At 40.7% G+C, this 14975-nt stretch overlaps 1 protein-coding gene across 1 annotated transcript in view; it reads left to right on the forward strand.

Moving 5' to 3' along the window:
- SPECC1 (sperm antigen with calponin homology and coiled-coil domains 1) overlaps positions 1 to 8526 on the forward strand; it is a 449155-nt gene extending 440629 nt beyond the window's left edge. Inside the window, exon 15 of the mRNA XM_042781619.1 lies at positions 8437 to 8526. Within this exon, the coding sequence (XP_042637553.1) occupies positions 8437 to 8526 (90 nt within the window). The remainder of the gene's footprint in view (positions 1 to 8436) is intronic.
- The last annotated feature ends 6449 nt before the right edge of the window (positions 8527 to 14975 follow it).

Here is a 14975-nt window from a genome sequence, read left to right on the forward strand (position 1 = left end):
GGCAGGAAAGTCATGGTCCATGAGAGAAACCCCTTCCAGGACTGAAAGTTAAAGGAAGCCAGCAAGTAGTAGGATTATGTGCTGCTCGCTTGTGACCACCTAGGTCCACTTCAGTGGAAATGGGGGAAGTGCAGCAAAGAAACGGGCTGAGTTTGGCACTCCTTGACCTAGGCCACTGAGGCTGGGGATGAGAGGAAGGGCTAGCTGGTCTGAAGTGCAAGGAGTTGTGTGCCTACAGGTATTGACATAGTCCCTGAGGACTGAGGATGTAAGAGAAGGTGCTGGCTGGTCTGAAGTGAAGGGAAGAGTGTGACTCCCAAACTTGGCAGCTGGTACTCATGACATAGCTGGGATGGCTAGGGCTGAGCTGACCAGAACTGGACCAAACAAAGAGGAAGATGTTTGCCACTGACCTAGTGTTAAGTTGCTGCAGTTTGATGGCTTGTACTAGGCTGGACTTTGCTTGTTTATGGATGCAGATGCCCAAAGTTTTCAAGCAGAACAGAAGAGTCTTCAGTGAGAAAAGAACATGCTTGTCTCCTCACAGTACTGGTTTGATAGGGATGGGCAAATTAGAAATTGACAGTCTAAAATGTGGGAAGATAAAGGCATGAAGTGGCTGGCTTACACGCTTTCATGGGTGCAATTATTCTTAAACTGATGGTGAAGGGGATGTTAATTTTTGAAGTATAAAAGGGATAATGGCTAGAAGAGCCAGGTGGTGGCCTGCAGTGTAGTAAATTATATAGTGTGGCTTTTCTAGCCATAAGTCTTTGTAAACTCCATGGTGGAATTTGCTGTGAGCAGCTGAGTAGCTCCTGATTGTTAAAGTTATCCACCTGGGGTATTTCTGTTGAGAGCAGCAGAAAGTAATTTTCTGGGAAGTTTGCTCTCTCTCAGGTGTATAGAATTCTGATGCTGGGACTGGTGGTTTGGGCCACTCTGCCAGGCTCAAAAGGAGCCCTCCTAGAGGCAGAAGGAGTCTCTCTGACTGCTGCTGAGAAAGATGTGCTGCTGAGAGAGATGCGCACCTGAGAGAGACCTCAAGAGACATGCACTGGTGAGAGATACTGAAAGAGATATGCACCATTGAGAGAGACATTGAGAGACATACACTGCTGAGAGAGACTGAGAGAGACTGTCAGTTGAGAGACAGCAGGCTGAGAAAGACTGAGTGTGTTTCCAAACTTGAATTGTAGCTTGTTGCTTCCCTAATAAACCTCATAGTCTGTGAGTTCTGTGTGGTCACTGCAGCAAATTATCAAACCCAGCAGAGAGGTTGTGGGTGCTGCAGGAAGAATGCTTGGTGTTGGGGTTGGTGAAAGGGCTGGAGGGAGGTGGCATGTCTGGCCTTGCAGGAATACGCCTTGGGCACTGCTGGTGATTCTGTCTTCCTCTTGTGGGGTTAGAGGAGGTCAGAAGATGTGGCCTCCCTGCCCCTTTGGCAGGCAGTTCTACTCTGTTCTATAGGGTCATCCTGAGTTGGAATTGACTCAGTGGCAGTGGGTTCAGGTTGTTGTTGTTTTTGTTGTTATGTGCCATCGAGTCAGACCCAACTCATAGTGACCCCTCCTTGGGTGTCTGAGGCAGTATCACTACGGAAGTAGATTGCCCAGCCTTCCTTCTGAGGAGTGGCTGGTGGGTTTGAACTGCCAGCCTTCTGGTTAGCAATCAAGCATCTTAGGCACTATGCTACTCATACTTAAACTGTTAAGTTGAGCTTAATTACACAAAAAACACTTTTTTCATGTTTACTGTGTGGCAGGCGCTGTTCTGGGCATTTTCCATTTACTGATTCATTTCATCTTCACAAAAGTCCTGTGAGATATATAATTGTACATGTGGAACACTGAGACACAATGCAATTACATAAAAGACCACAGGGCTAATGCATAGTAAAGGCAAGACTCAGATGCAGGCAGTCTGGCTCTAGAGCCCAGGCTCTGAACTGTCCATCACTGTACATCCATAACAGCCATGTCCATGTACTGGGCTCTCAAAGCACAATTTATTCACAGTACTATATAGGACATGCCATATGATGTTGCTAAAAATAATAAAAATTTAAAGAAATTGAAATAAAAGGTTTATTCTGAGCAGTCATTCTATATGCATGCAGGAAGATTGTTTCTCCTGTGTAAGGTAGTAGCCTAGTTACAATTAATATTAATTTGCACATTGGAGGAACATGACTCTCCCATGCAGAACGGAAAAATTGAAAAAACAAAAAAGCACTCCCAAGGATTGGAGATTTCACAGACTTTTTTTTTTTAATGACTACAAGTTTCCATGAACACCAAGTACTTAATGATTACTGAGTTAAAAGTAAAAAGATAACTCCTGAAGATCTTGGCCCTGTACCCATTTATAGCTATGAGGCCTCCTGAAATTTAAATTGAGGAAGCCCAGTGTCTTTTACATTAAATTACATTGTGATGGGTTTATTATTGACTACCCTTTTTCGAGATGTATTGATCATTACTGGTCATTAGAAAGCAAAAATTGGAAACAAAGAAGAAGCTTCAGTAGTTGGAAAATATGGCCTTGGTGATAGAAATGACAACAGAGATCACATGATAGAATTTTGCACAACCAATGACTTATTCACTGCACATACCTTTTTAAAGTCTAAATGGCAACTATACACGTGAACCTCACCAAGTGGAATACATAAGCAATCAAATCAATTACATTATGAAAAGAGGCAATGGAAAAGCTTAATTATCATCAGTCAGAAAAAGACCAGGGGCCAACTATGGAACAGACCATCAGTTGCTCATATGCAAGTTCAAGTTGAAGCTGAAGAAAATTAAAACAAGTCCACAAGAGCCAAAATATGACCTTGACTATATCCCACCTGAATTTAGAGATCATCTGAAGAATAGATTTGATGCATTGAACTCCAGTGATCAAAGACCAAAGGAGTTGTAGGATGACATCAAGGACATCATATATGAAGAAAGATAGGAAAGGAAGAGAAGACCAAAATGGATATCAGAAGGGACTCTGAAACTTGCTGTTGAACAGAGAGTAGCTAAAACAAGAGGAAAAAATGATGAAGTAAAAGAGAAGATTTCAAAGGGCAGCTCAAGAAGACAAAGTATTAAAATGAAACATGCACAGACTTGGAGTTGGAAAATCAAAGAGGAAGAACACACTCAGCATTTCTCAAGCTGAAAGAACTGAGGAAAAAATTCAACCCTCAAGTTGCAGTATTGAAGGATTCTATGAGCAAAATATTGAACAACACAAGAATCATCAAAAGAAGATGGAAAGAATAGAGTCACTGTACCGAAAAGAACTGGTCAATGTTCAACCATTTCAGGAGGTAACAAATGATCCAGAACCAATGGTGTTGAAGGAAGAAGTCCAAGCTGCAATGAAGGCATTGTCTAAAACCAAGCTCCAGGAACTGGCAGAATACCCAATTGAGGTGTTTCAACAAATGGATACAATGCTGGTGGCACTCACTCATTTACGCAAAAAAATTTGGAAGACAGCTACCTGGTCAACTGACTAGAATAGACCAGGATTTGTTCATTCCAAAGGAAGGTGATCCAACAGAACACGGAAATTATTGAACAATATCATTAATATCACATGCAAGTAAAATTTTGCTGAAGATAATTCAAAAATGGTTGCAGCAGTATATTGACAGGAGACTGCTAGAAATTCAAGACAGAGTCAGAAGATGACATATAACAAGGGATATCATTGCTAATGTCAGATGGATCTTTGCTGAATGCAAACAATACCAGAAAGATGTTTACCTGTGTTTTATTGACTATGCAAAAGCATTCAACTTCATGGATCATAATAAATTATGGACAACATTGTGAAGAATGGAAATTTCAGAACACTTAATTGTGCTCATGAGGAACCTGTATAGAGACCAAGAGGCAATTGTCCAAACAGAACAAGGGGATACTGCATGGTTTAAAATCAGTAATGGTGTGTGTCAGTGTGTTAGACTGGGTTCTCTAGAAAAACAAAACCAGTAAAGCTTGGAGAGAGAGAGAGAGAAAAAAAAACAATGTATCTTAGGAAAATGGCTCACACACTTATAGAGGCTGGCAAGTCCCAAATTCTTGGATTAAATGTCAAGCTGGAGGCTTTTCCTGACTCAGGCAGCTGCAGGAGCTGAGGAGCTCAAGGTTGGCAGGCAGTACACTGGCTGTTGACTCCAACAAATGACGAATCCAAGATCTCCAGGCTGAATGGTGCATTGTTCCCTCACGGACAGTTGTAGGCAGAATCCCGATCGACACAACAGTGTCTCTTTTCCCAGGATGTCCATAAATATACTGGAAGCAGGCCACACCCCTAGGGAAACTCCCTTTCAATGGATTGGCTGCTCAAAACATATACATCTGATCCCATCATTGGAACAACCCACATCACAATTGCTTAAACCGCACAGAATTGTGGTCCAGCCAAGTTGACACACAGCTTCAACTATCACAGTGAGGGTTATATTCTTTCACCATACTTGTTCAATCTGTATGTGAAGCAAATAATCTGAGAAGCTAGACTATATGAAGAAGAATGCAGCATCTACTTTGGAGGAATACTCATTAATAACCTAAATAGGATGTTACAACCTTGCTTGCACAAAATGTAGAAGACTTGAAGCTCTTACTGATGAGCATCAAAGACTGCAGACTTCAGTATGGATTATACCCCAGCATAAAACAAAAATTCCCACAATTGAACCCATAAGCAACATGTGATAAATGAAGATGAAGTTGTCAAGGATTTCATTTTACTTGGATCCGCAATCAATGCCTATCAGTCAAAACCAACTTGACAACACCTGACAGTAATAACAACACCCTTTTCTAGCTGGAAAAGACCAATTTACAGTGCTGCAAAGCAACTTCTGGGGGAAGGTGGGGGGTGGGGAGGCTTTTGCAGTTTGGGGCAGGCTAATTTTTGTTTTCATGAGTAAAAAAAAAAAAATCCTTAAAATTAAAGTAAGGTGTTTGTTATTAATTTTTTTCCTTCACAATATGAATAAAACATATAAGTTCTGGGGCTTTTTGTAAACTTTTTGAGGCTTTCTGAATAGATAATCATGTCATCTGCAAATAAAAACAGTTTTAGTTCTTTTCCAATCTGTGTTCCTTTTATGTCTTTTTTTTTTTTTTTTTTGGCCTTATTGCACTAGCTAAAACTTCCAATATGATGTTGAATAGGAGAAATGAGAAAGGACATCCTTGTCTTCTTCCCAGTCTTAGGGGGAAAGTATTCAGTTTCACTATTAAGTATGATGTTGGCTGTTTTATATACACACACACACACACACACACAAAGACAATCTTCTATTTCTAGGTTTCTGAGAGTTTTTCGTTGTGAATGGTTGTTGAATTTTGCATAATGCTTTTTCTAGAAAACTAGAAGGACTAAATAAGAAAACTCATATAATTATAGCTGTTGATAGAATTGTATGATTTTTCTTATTGAATCTGTTCATACGATGAATTACACACTAATTGATTTAGAAATGTCACACCAGGTTTGCATTTTGTGGTGTGAATCCTGCTTGATCATGATATATTATCCTTTCATATATTGCTAGATTCCATTTACTATATTTGTTAAGGATTATTTTGTCTATGTTCTTGTGAGAAATTGTTCTGTGGTTTTCTTGTAATGTCTTTATCTGACTGGAAATTGGGTAATGCTGGCTTCATAGAAAGTGCCTGGGTGGTACAAACAGTTAACATGTTCAGTTTGTAACCAAAAGGTTGGAGGTTAGAGTCCACCCAGTGGTGCCTCAGAATAAAGGCCTGACATTCTACTTCCCCAAAATCAGCCACTGAAAACTCTATAGAGTCCAATTCTACTCTGACACATATGGAGTGTGTAGTAAGGAGTCAACGTGACTGGCAACTGGTTTGACCTCACAGAGTGAATTGGGAAGTGTTTCTTCCCCTTCTGTTTTCCAGAAGAGATTGTGTAGAATTAGTATTATTTCTTCCTTAAGTATTTGGTAGCATCACCAGTGAAATCATCTGGGTCTAGTGTTTTCTCTTTTGGAAAGTTTTTAACTACTGATTTAAACAAATTTTATGAAATAATCAGATTTTCATGAACGTAGCATACTCTTATCTTCTCCTGAAAGGTGCTAAATTATTTCTTTAAACATGTTCAAATATATTGACCATGTACCAAAGTGCTTTTCAATTTAATTATTACTAGGTTTAGCCATGTGAAATATTCTGAGTAAAACTTTGATATTGATTGGACTTCCAAACTTTCTCTGAGACTGAAGATATATTCTTTCCATCATACAAAAGAAAACTTGCCATCTCTCAAGTCTGTAGGTATTCTTTCTTTCTCAGCTCACCTGTCTCCTAAATATCACATTTAATTCTTTTTTTTTTCCCCAAGGCTATAATCTTTTTTGTGTGTGTGTGTTTGTGATTTGGATGAATGTTTACAGAGCAAATTTACTTTCCATACAGTGGTTCATATATACGTTGACATATACATGACATTGACCACAGTTTACCACAATGCAACAGCTCCCCTTCCACTTCCTCCCCATAGTTACCTCTTCCCAGTGTCCATCCCTCCCTACACTCCTGCCCCCTGAGCTGTCTCCCTGTTCATAAGCAGCCCTTCTTTCTCCCATGATTGTTCTCTCCAAGGAGTGTATCTACTTGAGGTAAATCACATTTAATTCTTGATTACTTTTTTCTCTACTTTTGACAGCCTTCCTGTTGTAAGTTTAGCTTTTGATACATCAGTCTATGTGTGCAGTCTTGAATACAGTATTCTTGGTAGAAGAAGACTTAATCCTTGTGTTCTGAGAACATTGTATCTTTCTTTTTAAATTCTTTTGGGTGTATCTGTGACATCTGTGTGGAATGCTCTACTCATTCCTTTCCCATGACTAATAATATGCTGGTATTTTTTTTTTTTTTTTTTGCATAACTAAGAAGTATATGTAGATGCATTGAAGTAAGATAAATGACTCATTTACAGACCTCAGCTTGCTCCCTTGCTGCCTAGTAGCAGATATATTAAGTTCAGCCTTATTTTCCACAGCTTCTCTGCTCCTGGCTTTACATCAGGCTCTTTTTATTGTTCGCTTGTGACCACAAAACAATCTAAACTCAATTCCAAAACTAATGATTAAATACAGTCAGTGGCACATGTTTCAGAAAAGCTTGACTGAGCACTCTACAGGACGCCCAACTTTCCTGTCTGTTATGGAGAAACTTCATCTCACCTACTTTCGTCATGTCAGAAGGGACCAGTCCCTGGAGAAGGATATTATGCTTGCTAAAGTAAAGAGTCAGCAAAACAGGGAAAGACCCTCAAGGAGATGGATTGACACATTGGCTATAACAATGGACTCACGCATAGTAAGGATTGTGAGGATGGCACAGGACTGGGCAGTGTTTCATTCTGTTGTACATATAGGGTTGCTATGAGTTGGAGCTGACTTGATGGCACCTAACAACAGCAACCTTATGGTTGCTTGTTGCCAACTAAATTAGAAAAAAAAAAATTAATATTAACACTGGTAATATTAATGCTGGTAAAACAGAGTTGCATCTTAAATTGGTTCAAGGATTTTCTAATAATCTCATTCTTGGAACTTCATGTTAAGGAAATAATTCAATGGAAGAAAACAAAGGTGCTCATTGCAAAGTCTGTAATGGTGAAGTCATGAATGTAAACTCCACATCAAACAGTAGGAAGCAATCATATCCATGTGGGTCAGCAGTTCCCTTGGACGGTTTGTTTCCACTAGAATTAACCACCAGAGCAATGTAGCATCATGGGAAACTATGTAAGAAGAATGTTAAGTAAAAAAGAACAGAGTACATAGTAGTGTATCAGCTGTGATGGAAGCATGGGAAAATATCTATGTGTATTCTAATGTAGTTTACAATAATAGGCATTGTTTTATGATATCAGAATAATAGGTGGCTTTATCTTTTGAAAAAAAAATTTATGCTGCTGTTGTTCTGGTGGTGTAGTGGATAAGGGACTTGACTCCTATCTGGAAGGTCAGCAGTTCAAACCCACCAGCTGTTCCACAGAAGGAAGACTGGGCGATTTACTTCTATAAAGATTTACAGCCTTGGAAACCCAATGAGGGTCACTATGAGTCAGAAATGACTAGATGGCAGTGAGTTTGGGTTTTTTTGTTTGTTTGTTTATGTTGTTAAAAAATGAAAGAGCCAGGAGGTCATGTCTTATTTTAAAGGGACAGTATTACCCAAATAAGTAGAAAGAAAAACTTTGAACTAATCACATTGAACACTATCTAGGTGTTTGCCCACACCTTCTGCCTGTCTGGTGGAGGGTTTCTAGACAATAGAAGCCCCTCGCCTGGGTCTGACCCCCTTTGTGGGAAAGAGGTCTGTGCTATACCCCCTCATCATGTTCTCCCCTTACAATCTCGTCCCCTTCATGCAGGAGCTCAGTGAGATGCTGTACACTGACCGGCCAGACTGGCAGAGCGTGATGCAGTATGTGGCCCAGATCTACAAGTATTTTGAGACGTGAATTCAGTGAGCCTAAGAGCAGCAGCCCACAGTCTGCCCAAGAGGTGTTGATCGATCACTTTCCACGGATCCTGCTGTGTCTACCTCCTCGCCCTCTGGATTTCAAAGAAAAGCTCTTTCATGATTCTGAATGAGCTCAGTCAGGGTGGACCCACAAACACAAATGAAACAGCGAGGTTATGTACTCAGTTTATCAGAAAGTGCTTTGGCATACAAGTTGGGGAAGTTTCTGTCTCCCACTCCAGCTTCAGATTTCACACTCAGGCTTATTTCCATAAGAACTAGTGCAACATCTCCCTCACACTTGTGACTTCATGCTTAGTGCATAGAGATTCTAAGATAGTCATCCCTAGTGAGACAAACAGTGCTTCCCAATCAGTAATTTTCTTTAAAGAAAAACTTGGCTTTTCCCATTATAGAAACTTTGCCCTTGCCACCACCACCAAACTCTCTCCACTCCCCATTCCCCCAAAAAAGCAAAGAAATGCTTGCTCTTCAGCAGTGTGGAAACACATGTGTAAGGGACAATACAGGTTTTTTGGGGGAGGTGGAAATGTGTTCCAATTCTAGGTAACAACTTTTAATGCTTACAACTTGGTTATATTTTTTTAGATCTCAATCACTTATTTGATTATTTGGATGAAAAGTACAATATGTGAGAATGCAAATGAGCCCCTGGGTAAATTTTTAAATGTGCTGCAAGATATCCCACAGATAGAACATCCTTGCTATTTACAGGCTGTGTGGGTGGACACAATCACACACATCCATACAACTCCCAGTCTCAGTGTGGTGTTTACGTGCTACAAGGTAACTGCAGGAATCATCCACTTGCTGCCTTTTGTCCTCCACTTACTCATACACCCATTCACACTCAAACAGTCTGGTGTCTATGAGGGACTTGAAAGAAAGCCGTGGTGTGTGCAAAATGAACCATAAGTGTCAAATCTTTATTTGCACAATTAAACAGGTTAAGGATTTGTATTGCTTGAAATATTGGACAGGTAGCAAATCTATTTTTCATATATTTTGACTTCTGACATCCTTTGCTTTATGAACTTCATCAGACCTTTTACATTTACTGGGCAAAAGGAGACCCTATGAGCTGGGCAGTGATGATTAAACAAAGAAGAACAATATAGTTTTCTTCTAATTTCCTCTGTTACCCTCTGTAGCACCTGAGCTCTCCCCAAAGCAGCCTCATGTTGGAAACCACTGGGTGGCTCTTTGATTTCTGGTTTGGGAATTTTACATAGACTAGCCAATGTGGGTGCAATTCACACACAATTTACCTAAATGTGTAAGTCACTTTGCTTAGTTCAGTGCCAAATAGGTCTGTACCAGTACCTGTCTGGAAAAGGATCATCCTACAATAAGCCACTGAGAATTACAATATTGCTACTACTATTTACAGTAAATTTGTGATTGCTGATCTGAGCCTATTATAGATACTGCAATTTCAGCCCCCTACTCTTGACCAGAAATGTGGGGAAATGAAAGTAATTCTTTGTGTTGTTTTGTGCATCTGTCTTTTGTTGATTTACTTGATACATGTGCATGATCTCCCTAATTCTCCTTTGCTGGGCTTTAACCTGGGGAGGGGAAGTATGTTAATATCCCAAGGAGTAGGGTCCAGCTACTCATAGTTGTATTAATCTGGGACTCTGAGGTTTTGTGTGGGAGAAGCAGTGGCAATCTTAGGATACTCAGTGTGGATGTTTAGCATTATGGGCCTCTCAGAGTCTCATGGGTGGGTCCCAGGGGATGTTTTTAGTGATTACCTGCAAATGGTTTGGAAAGAACTTTGGGCAGAGCAGTCTCTAGACAGAGTGATGGAGTTGTCTTTCCCCACTTTCCAAGAAAGAACACATTACCAGTGATGGCCCAGCTTACCCTTTCTTGTGTGTAGCCTGCAATATTAGGTTAAAAAGGAAGGAAATGTCACATGAAAGAAATGCCATGTACAGTTTATTTTTCATAACTCAAGGAAGTATTTTGATCATCATGTTCTCTGCCAGTGAGCATACCTATAGAAAAAAAGCATATATTCTGTTCACAGAAGCAGGAACACTGGCCATGTTGCAGGGCACACACCTCACTGGGATCCTGAGAGAGGGACTGATGCTAGCAAGGTGTGGGGCAGAGTCATCCTTCCAACCCCACCAGCTGGTTTCAGCAGAGCTAGTGGCTCTTTGTCAAGGTGATGGGGCCAGCTGGTATGTGGAGGTGCAGGGTGGGAGGGGAGCTGCCTGTGGAAGTCAACCTTTTGGTCAGCCCTCCGGCCCAGGCTGGGCCACACTGAGTACGTTTGTTAATTACAGGACTTAGAGCACAAAACTTCATTGCAGTTGAGTCGATTCCAACTCAGTGACCCTGTGGGACAGAGTAGAGCTGCCCCATGTGATTTCCAAGACTGTAATCTTTACAGAAGCAGACCCCCACATCTTTCTCCCACAGAGTGGCTGGTGGATTTGAACCACCAACTTTTGGTTAGCAGCCAAGCACTTAAACCACTGCACCACCAGGCAAATGTGCACAGGTGAATGTGAAAATTGACAAACTGGTAAAACAAGGGAGTATCTTATATTTTCTCTACTTCTAATCAGTAAATTGCATCTTTCCCAGTTTTCTGTCCCATCTTCTTTAGTCATTAAATGGCCAAATAGTCATTTAAAAATTATTGAGATGTTATAAGTATCTTTTTTCTCTCACTTTATAATCTTTATATAACAGAAAATTGCAAAATTAATACCCGGGAGAGTGAAGGAGTTACTTTAAAGCATAAAGTCCTGGAGTTCTCTGAATTAGGAGTTTTCTATAGATTTGAATTTCAGTTGACTAATGATAGCACTTTGGCCCCTGCACAACTGGGATAATATTCTGAAGAACAAGTCAAATTCACACTTCCTTACCTTGTGTCAAAAATCAGTGTTAGTCTTTAGTCTTCATTCTCCATTTGTTATTTTGCAGCTTTTGCGGAGACTACATGTATTAGACAAAATATGCTTTCCAAAGTGATCATCCAGCTAGTAATGATGGCTACCTTTCGTATTCTCCCTACTCCACAGAAACATTGAGAATGTTTCTCTCAATCTCTTCCCAACCCCCATTGTGGGGAGGGCAGCATTTCTCTAGAGTATGAAGACAGAGGACTTAGGTTCTTAAATATAAATGTATTTGCCAAATCTAGGAATAGTTCTTACCATTCCAACGCTTCAGTGCCATTTCGAGATGCTACCAACACCATGCAGTAAAGGATATAACCCAACAACCTTTTCTAAAAGTATTTTTAGTATCTACATTTGCCTGAGTTCACTGGGTGTTTCACTTCTCTGACCTCGGTTAGAGTTTTGCTAACCCTAACATCCTGAGTAGCTCACTAATTTTAACTACATTAGTTGAATGCAATTGATACATCTGTGGCCTCCTTTCTATAAAGAGCATTAGAGTGTACCAAGCATTGTCAGGATATGACATGCTAACGTAGATGTATTTAAATATTAATATAAAAGTGTACAATGTATGATTGTATCATAGTTCTAATAAATAACTTTGTTTCTGTCTGATTATGACTATTCCTGATGATGTTTATAGTTAATATTTTTTCAAAGTGCCAAGCAAACAAACCTTTAGTCTATTTTCAGCCCAGCATCTTGGTGTACATATTCCTCTCAGGCCATGGTCCCCACTACACTGCTCTTGCTGGCATTACAGAAGTTTCTGGAAAGGACTAGGGTCCTGCTCATCCCCACCCCCCTTTTGCAGCAATCTTGCTGTGGGTACTACTTTCTTGTTGTGTGCATTGAGTCAATTCCAACTTACAGTGACCCTAAAGGACAGAGTAGGACTGTCCCATAGGGTTTCCTAGGCTGTAGTCTTTTCGGAAGCAGATCACCAGGTCTTTTCTCCTGGGGAGCTGCTGGTGGATTTGAACCACGAACCTTTCGGTTAGCAGCCAAGCACTTAATGCCACCACAGCTCCTTGTGGCTACTATATAGTCTCTTGTGAAAGTCATCATTAGTGCCACACAGAGTACTGTAGAGCTGCAAATATACACAGGAAATATTGCTCACACCACAAGGCTCTGTTAGGCTCAGCATTTAAATTTGAAATCAGGTGCTAACTGAGACCCTGAAAACCATACCCTGGGTGGTGGTAAGCAGGAGAGAATTATAGACTTAGGAGTAAAGTTAATAAAAAATCTAACCGACACTGCATTCTAGTGTGTCCTGTCACTAATACACAGGGTGTGCTGGCTCACAGGCACCTCTCAGAGACCACCACTCCCTGTCTGGTGCCTTAGGCAACCAGCCCTGCCCACAGGAAAGGAAGAAGGAGGCTGCACATTCTAGAATCTTCACTTTTTAGAATGGCAATCTCTGATCAGGGAGACTGAACTGAGACAGCAGCGACCATTCACTGTGGTGTTCGGCCTGTCAGATGATAGAAGAAGCTTTGTCCAGAAGGCACCGGTTTTGTCGGTTCATATCTGGTTACCTTTGTCTGTCTTCAGCATATATGCATACACACACAGAGGCATGCATGCATGCATGTGTACATGTATGCACACAGACACACGCATGCACACACATGCATTCTAAGGATATGGTGTCACAGCACTTGTGAACAATCTCTTCCATTGTATGCCATTGTTCTGGACCAATTAGGGACATTCCTATGCTGTAGATTTAGAACCTAACCAGTTGCCTTCAACTGGACTCCAATTGCTGGTGACCCCTATGACTAGAACTCTGCTCTATAGAGTTCTCAGTGGTTGATGTTTTGGAAGATCATCAGGCCTTTCTTCCAAGGCACCTCTGGGTGGACTCAAACTCCCAACCTTTTAGTTAACAGCTGAGTACTTAACCATTTGTACCCTGAAGGGATTTCATGAGCCTAGAACCTGATGTAAGTTAAGCATCATCTACAGACATTCTGTTACAGGGCTGTCTTAGCATACAGGCTTTAAAGGTAGATGTATCTGGGTTTGAAACTACTGCTAGATAACACTGGAGCCATTGACCATCCTCCCTACCCTCTCTGAGCTTGGATTTCCTCATTCATGAACAATTGTGAAATACCATACGAAATGGTTATAGTCAATGAAGCATTCCTGTAAGAAACATCCTATGGTGCCTGCTGCATGGTGAGTACCGTGTTTGCTATCTGTTTTCTCATGGTTCCATGATCAATGGCCCTCTGCTGCCCAGGAGGACTGGGCACACCTGGCCACAGAAACTCAGTCCCCATTACTCTTTCATCTACAGCAATCTTTTCCTGCTTTTAGATCTTTTGATTCTTGTGCTTCATTCCAAGCTCCTAGAAGGCAGAGCCACATATTTATTTGCTCAGGAATCCTAAATCTTATGTGGAATAGTTGGTGAATAACCAATTTTTTGTTAACTTGTGGAAACATCCAGCTACCACAATTCTACTTTCTACTTGAAATTCTCATTGAACTCTAGGGAATCTACCCCTCAATACTTGCCCATTTTGCTGTGGTCAGTATTGTGAACAGTCATTTCCAGCATTTTCCAAGTCAATGGTAAAAATCCCAGAATTGCCAATGTGAGAGAACCCTGAGGAGAAATTTGAAATCTGATCACCCTAAGTCCTTCATCATCTTTCCTTCTTTCTAACATTACTTCTTCTGTCATGGATAAAAAGACACACAGTATGTTTCAAAGCAGACTCTCTCAGCTTTACAGAATCTTACTCAATTGAATTTAACTCATCTGCCCTAGTAACACCTCCATGAGATTTTCTCTAGATCATAAAAAATAAAAAGATTTGGCCTGGACACCTGGTAGGTTGACCAAAGAGCCCCTGGGTTACTTATCATTACCTACTTAAACAATATCATTATCCTTGTATCATACAAATGAAGAAAAACAGAAAATGGTACATGAGAAAAGTTAGTCACAATTCTCCTTTACTGTTGCATGTGACCTTGGAAGGCTTGGCCACCATTTGGAAATTCTGATCCTTGAAAACATCCTGTTAAAAAATGAACCTTGCCTCAAAGGAGGGAAGATTGAGTGAGGGCAAGACTGTGGTAGAGCCTCAGACCTTGGGGACCATGAGAATTTCACTGGGCTCCTCTGATTATCAGGAACAACCCCAAGCAGACTGTCCCCAGTCATGGTGATGTACATGGCAATAAGGAAGACAGGCTCTTCTAGAGACCTAGGGCCCAGGCCACACTTAACTCTGTGGAGACATTTTAACTCACATTTAACTCCCACAAATTCAGCTACTTATATTTGGGGGAAAATAAAGTTTAAAAGCAAAAAACAGAAAATGGTGTGGCTATTGCCACATACTATTCTAGTCAAGAAGCATGGGCCTAGGATTAATCATGCAAAGGGACATGTAAAATTGCTTTTCCCTTCCACAGTCCCTAGGTTGCACAACACAGTTTAATATTCAGCTATGAAATGGTCAGTTCA

Source organism: Orycteropus afer, unplaced genomic scaffold (genome assembly GCF_000298275.1).
Source record: "Orycteropus afer afer isolate SDZICR_OR568_19922 unplaced genomic scaffold, OryAfe1.0 scaffold00139, whole genome shotgun sequence".
Taxonomy (NCBI): domain Eukaryota; kingdom Metazoa; phylum Chordata; class Mammalia; order Tubulidentata; family Orycteropodidae; genus Orycteropus; species Orycteropus afer.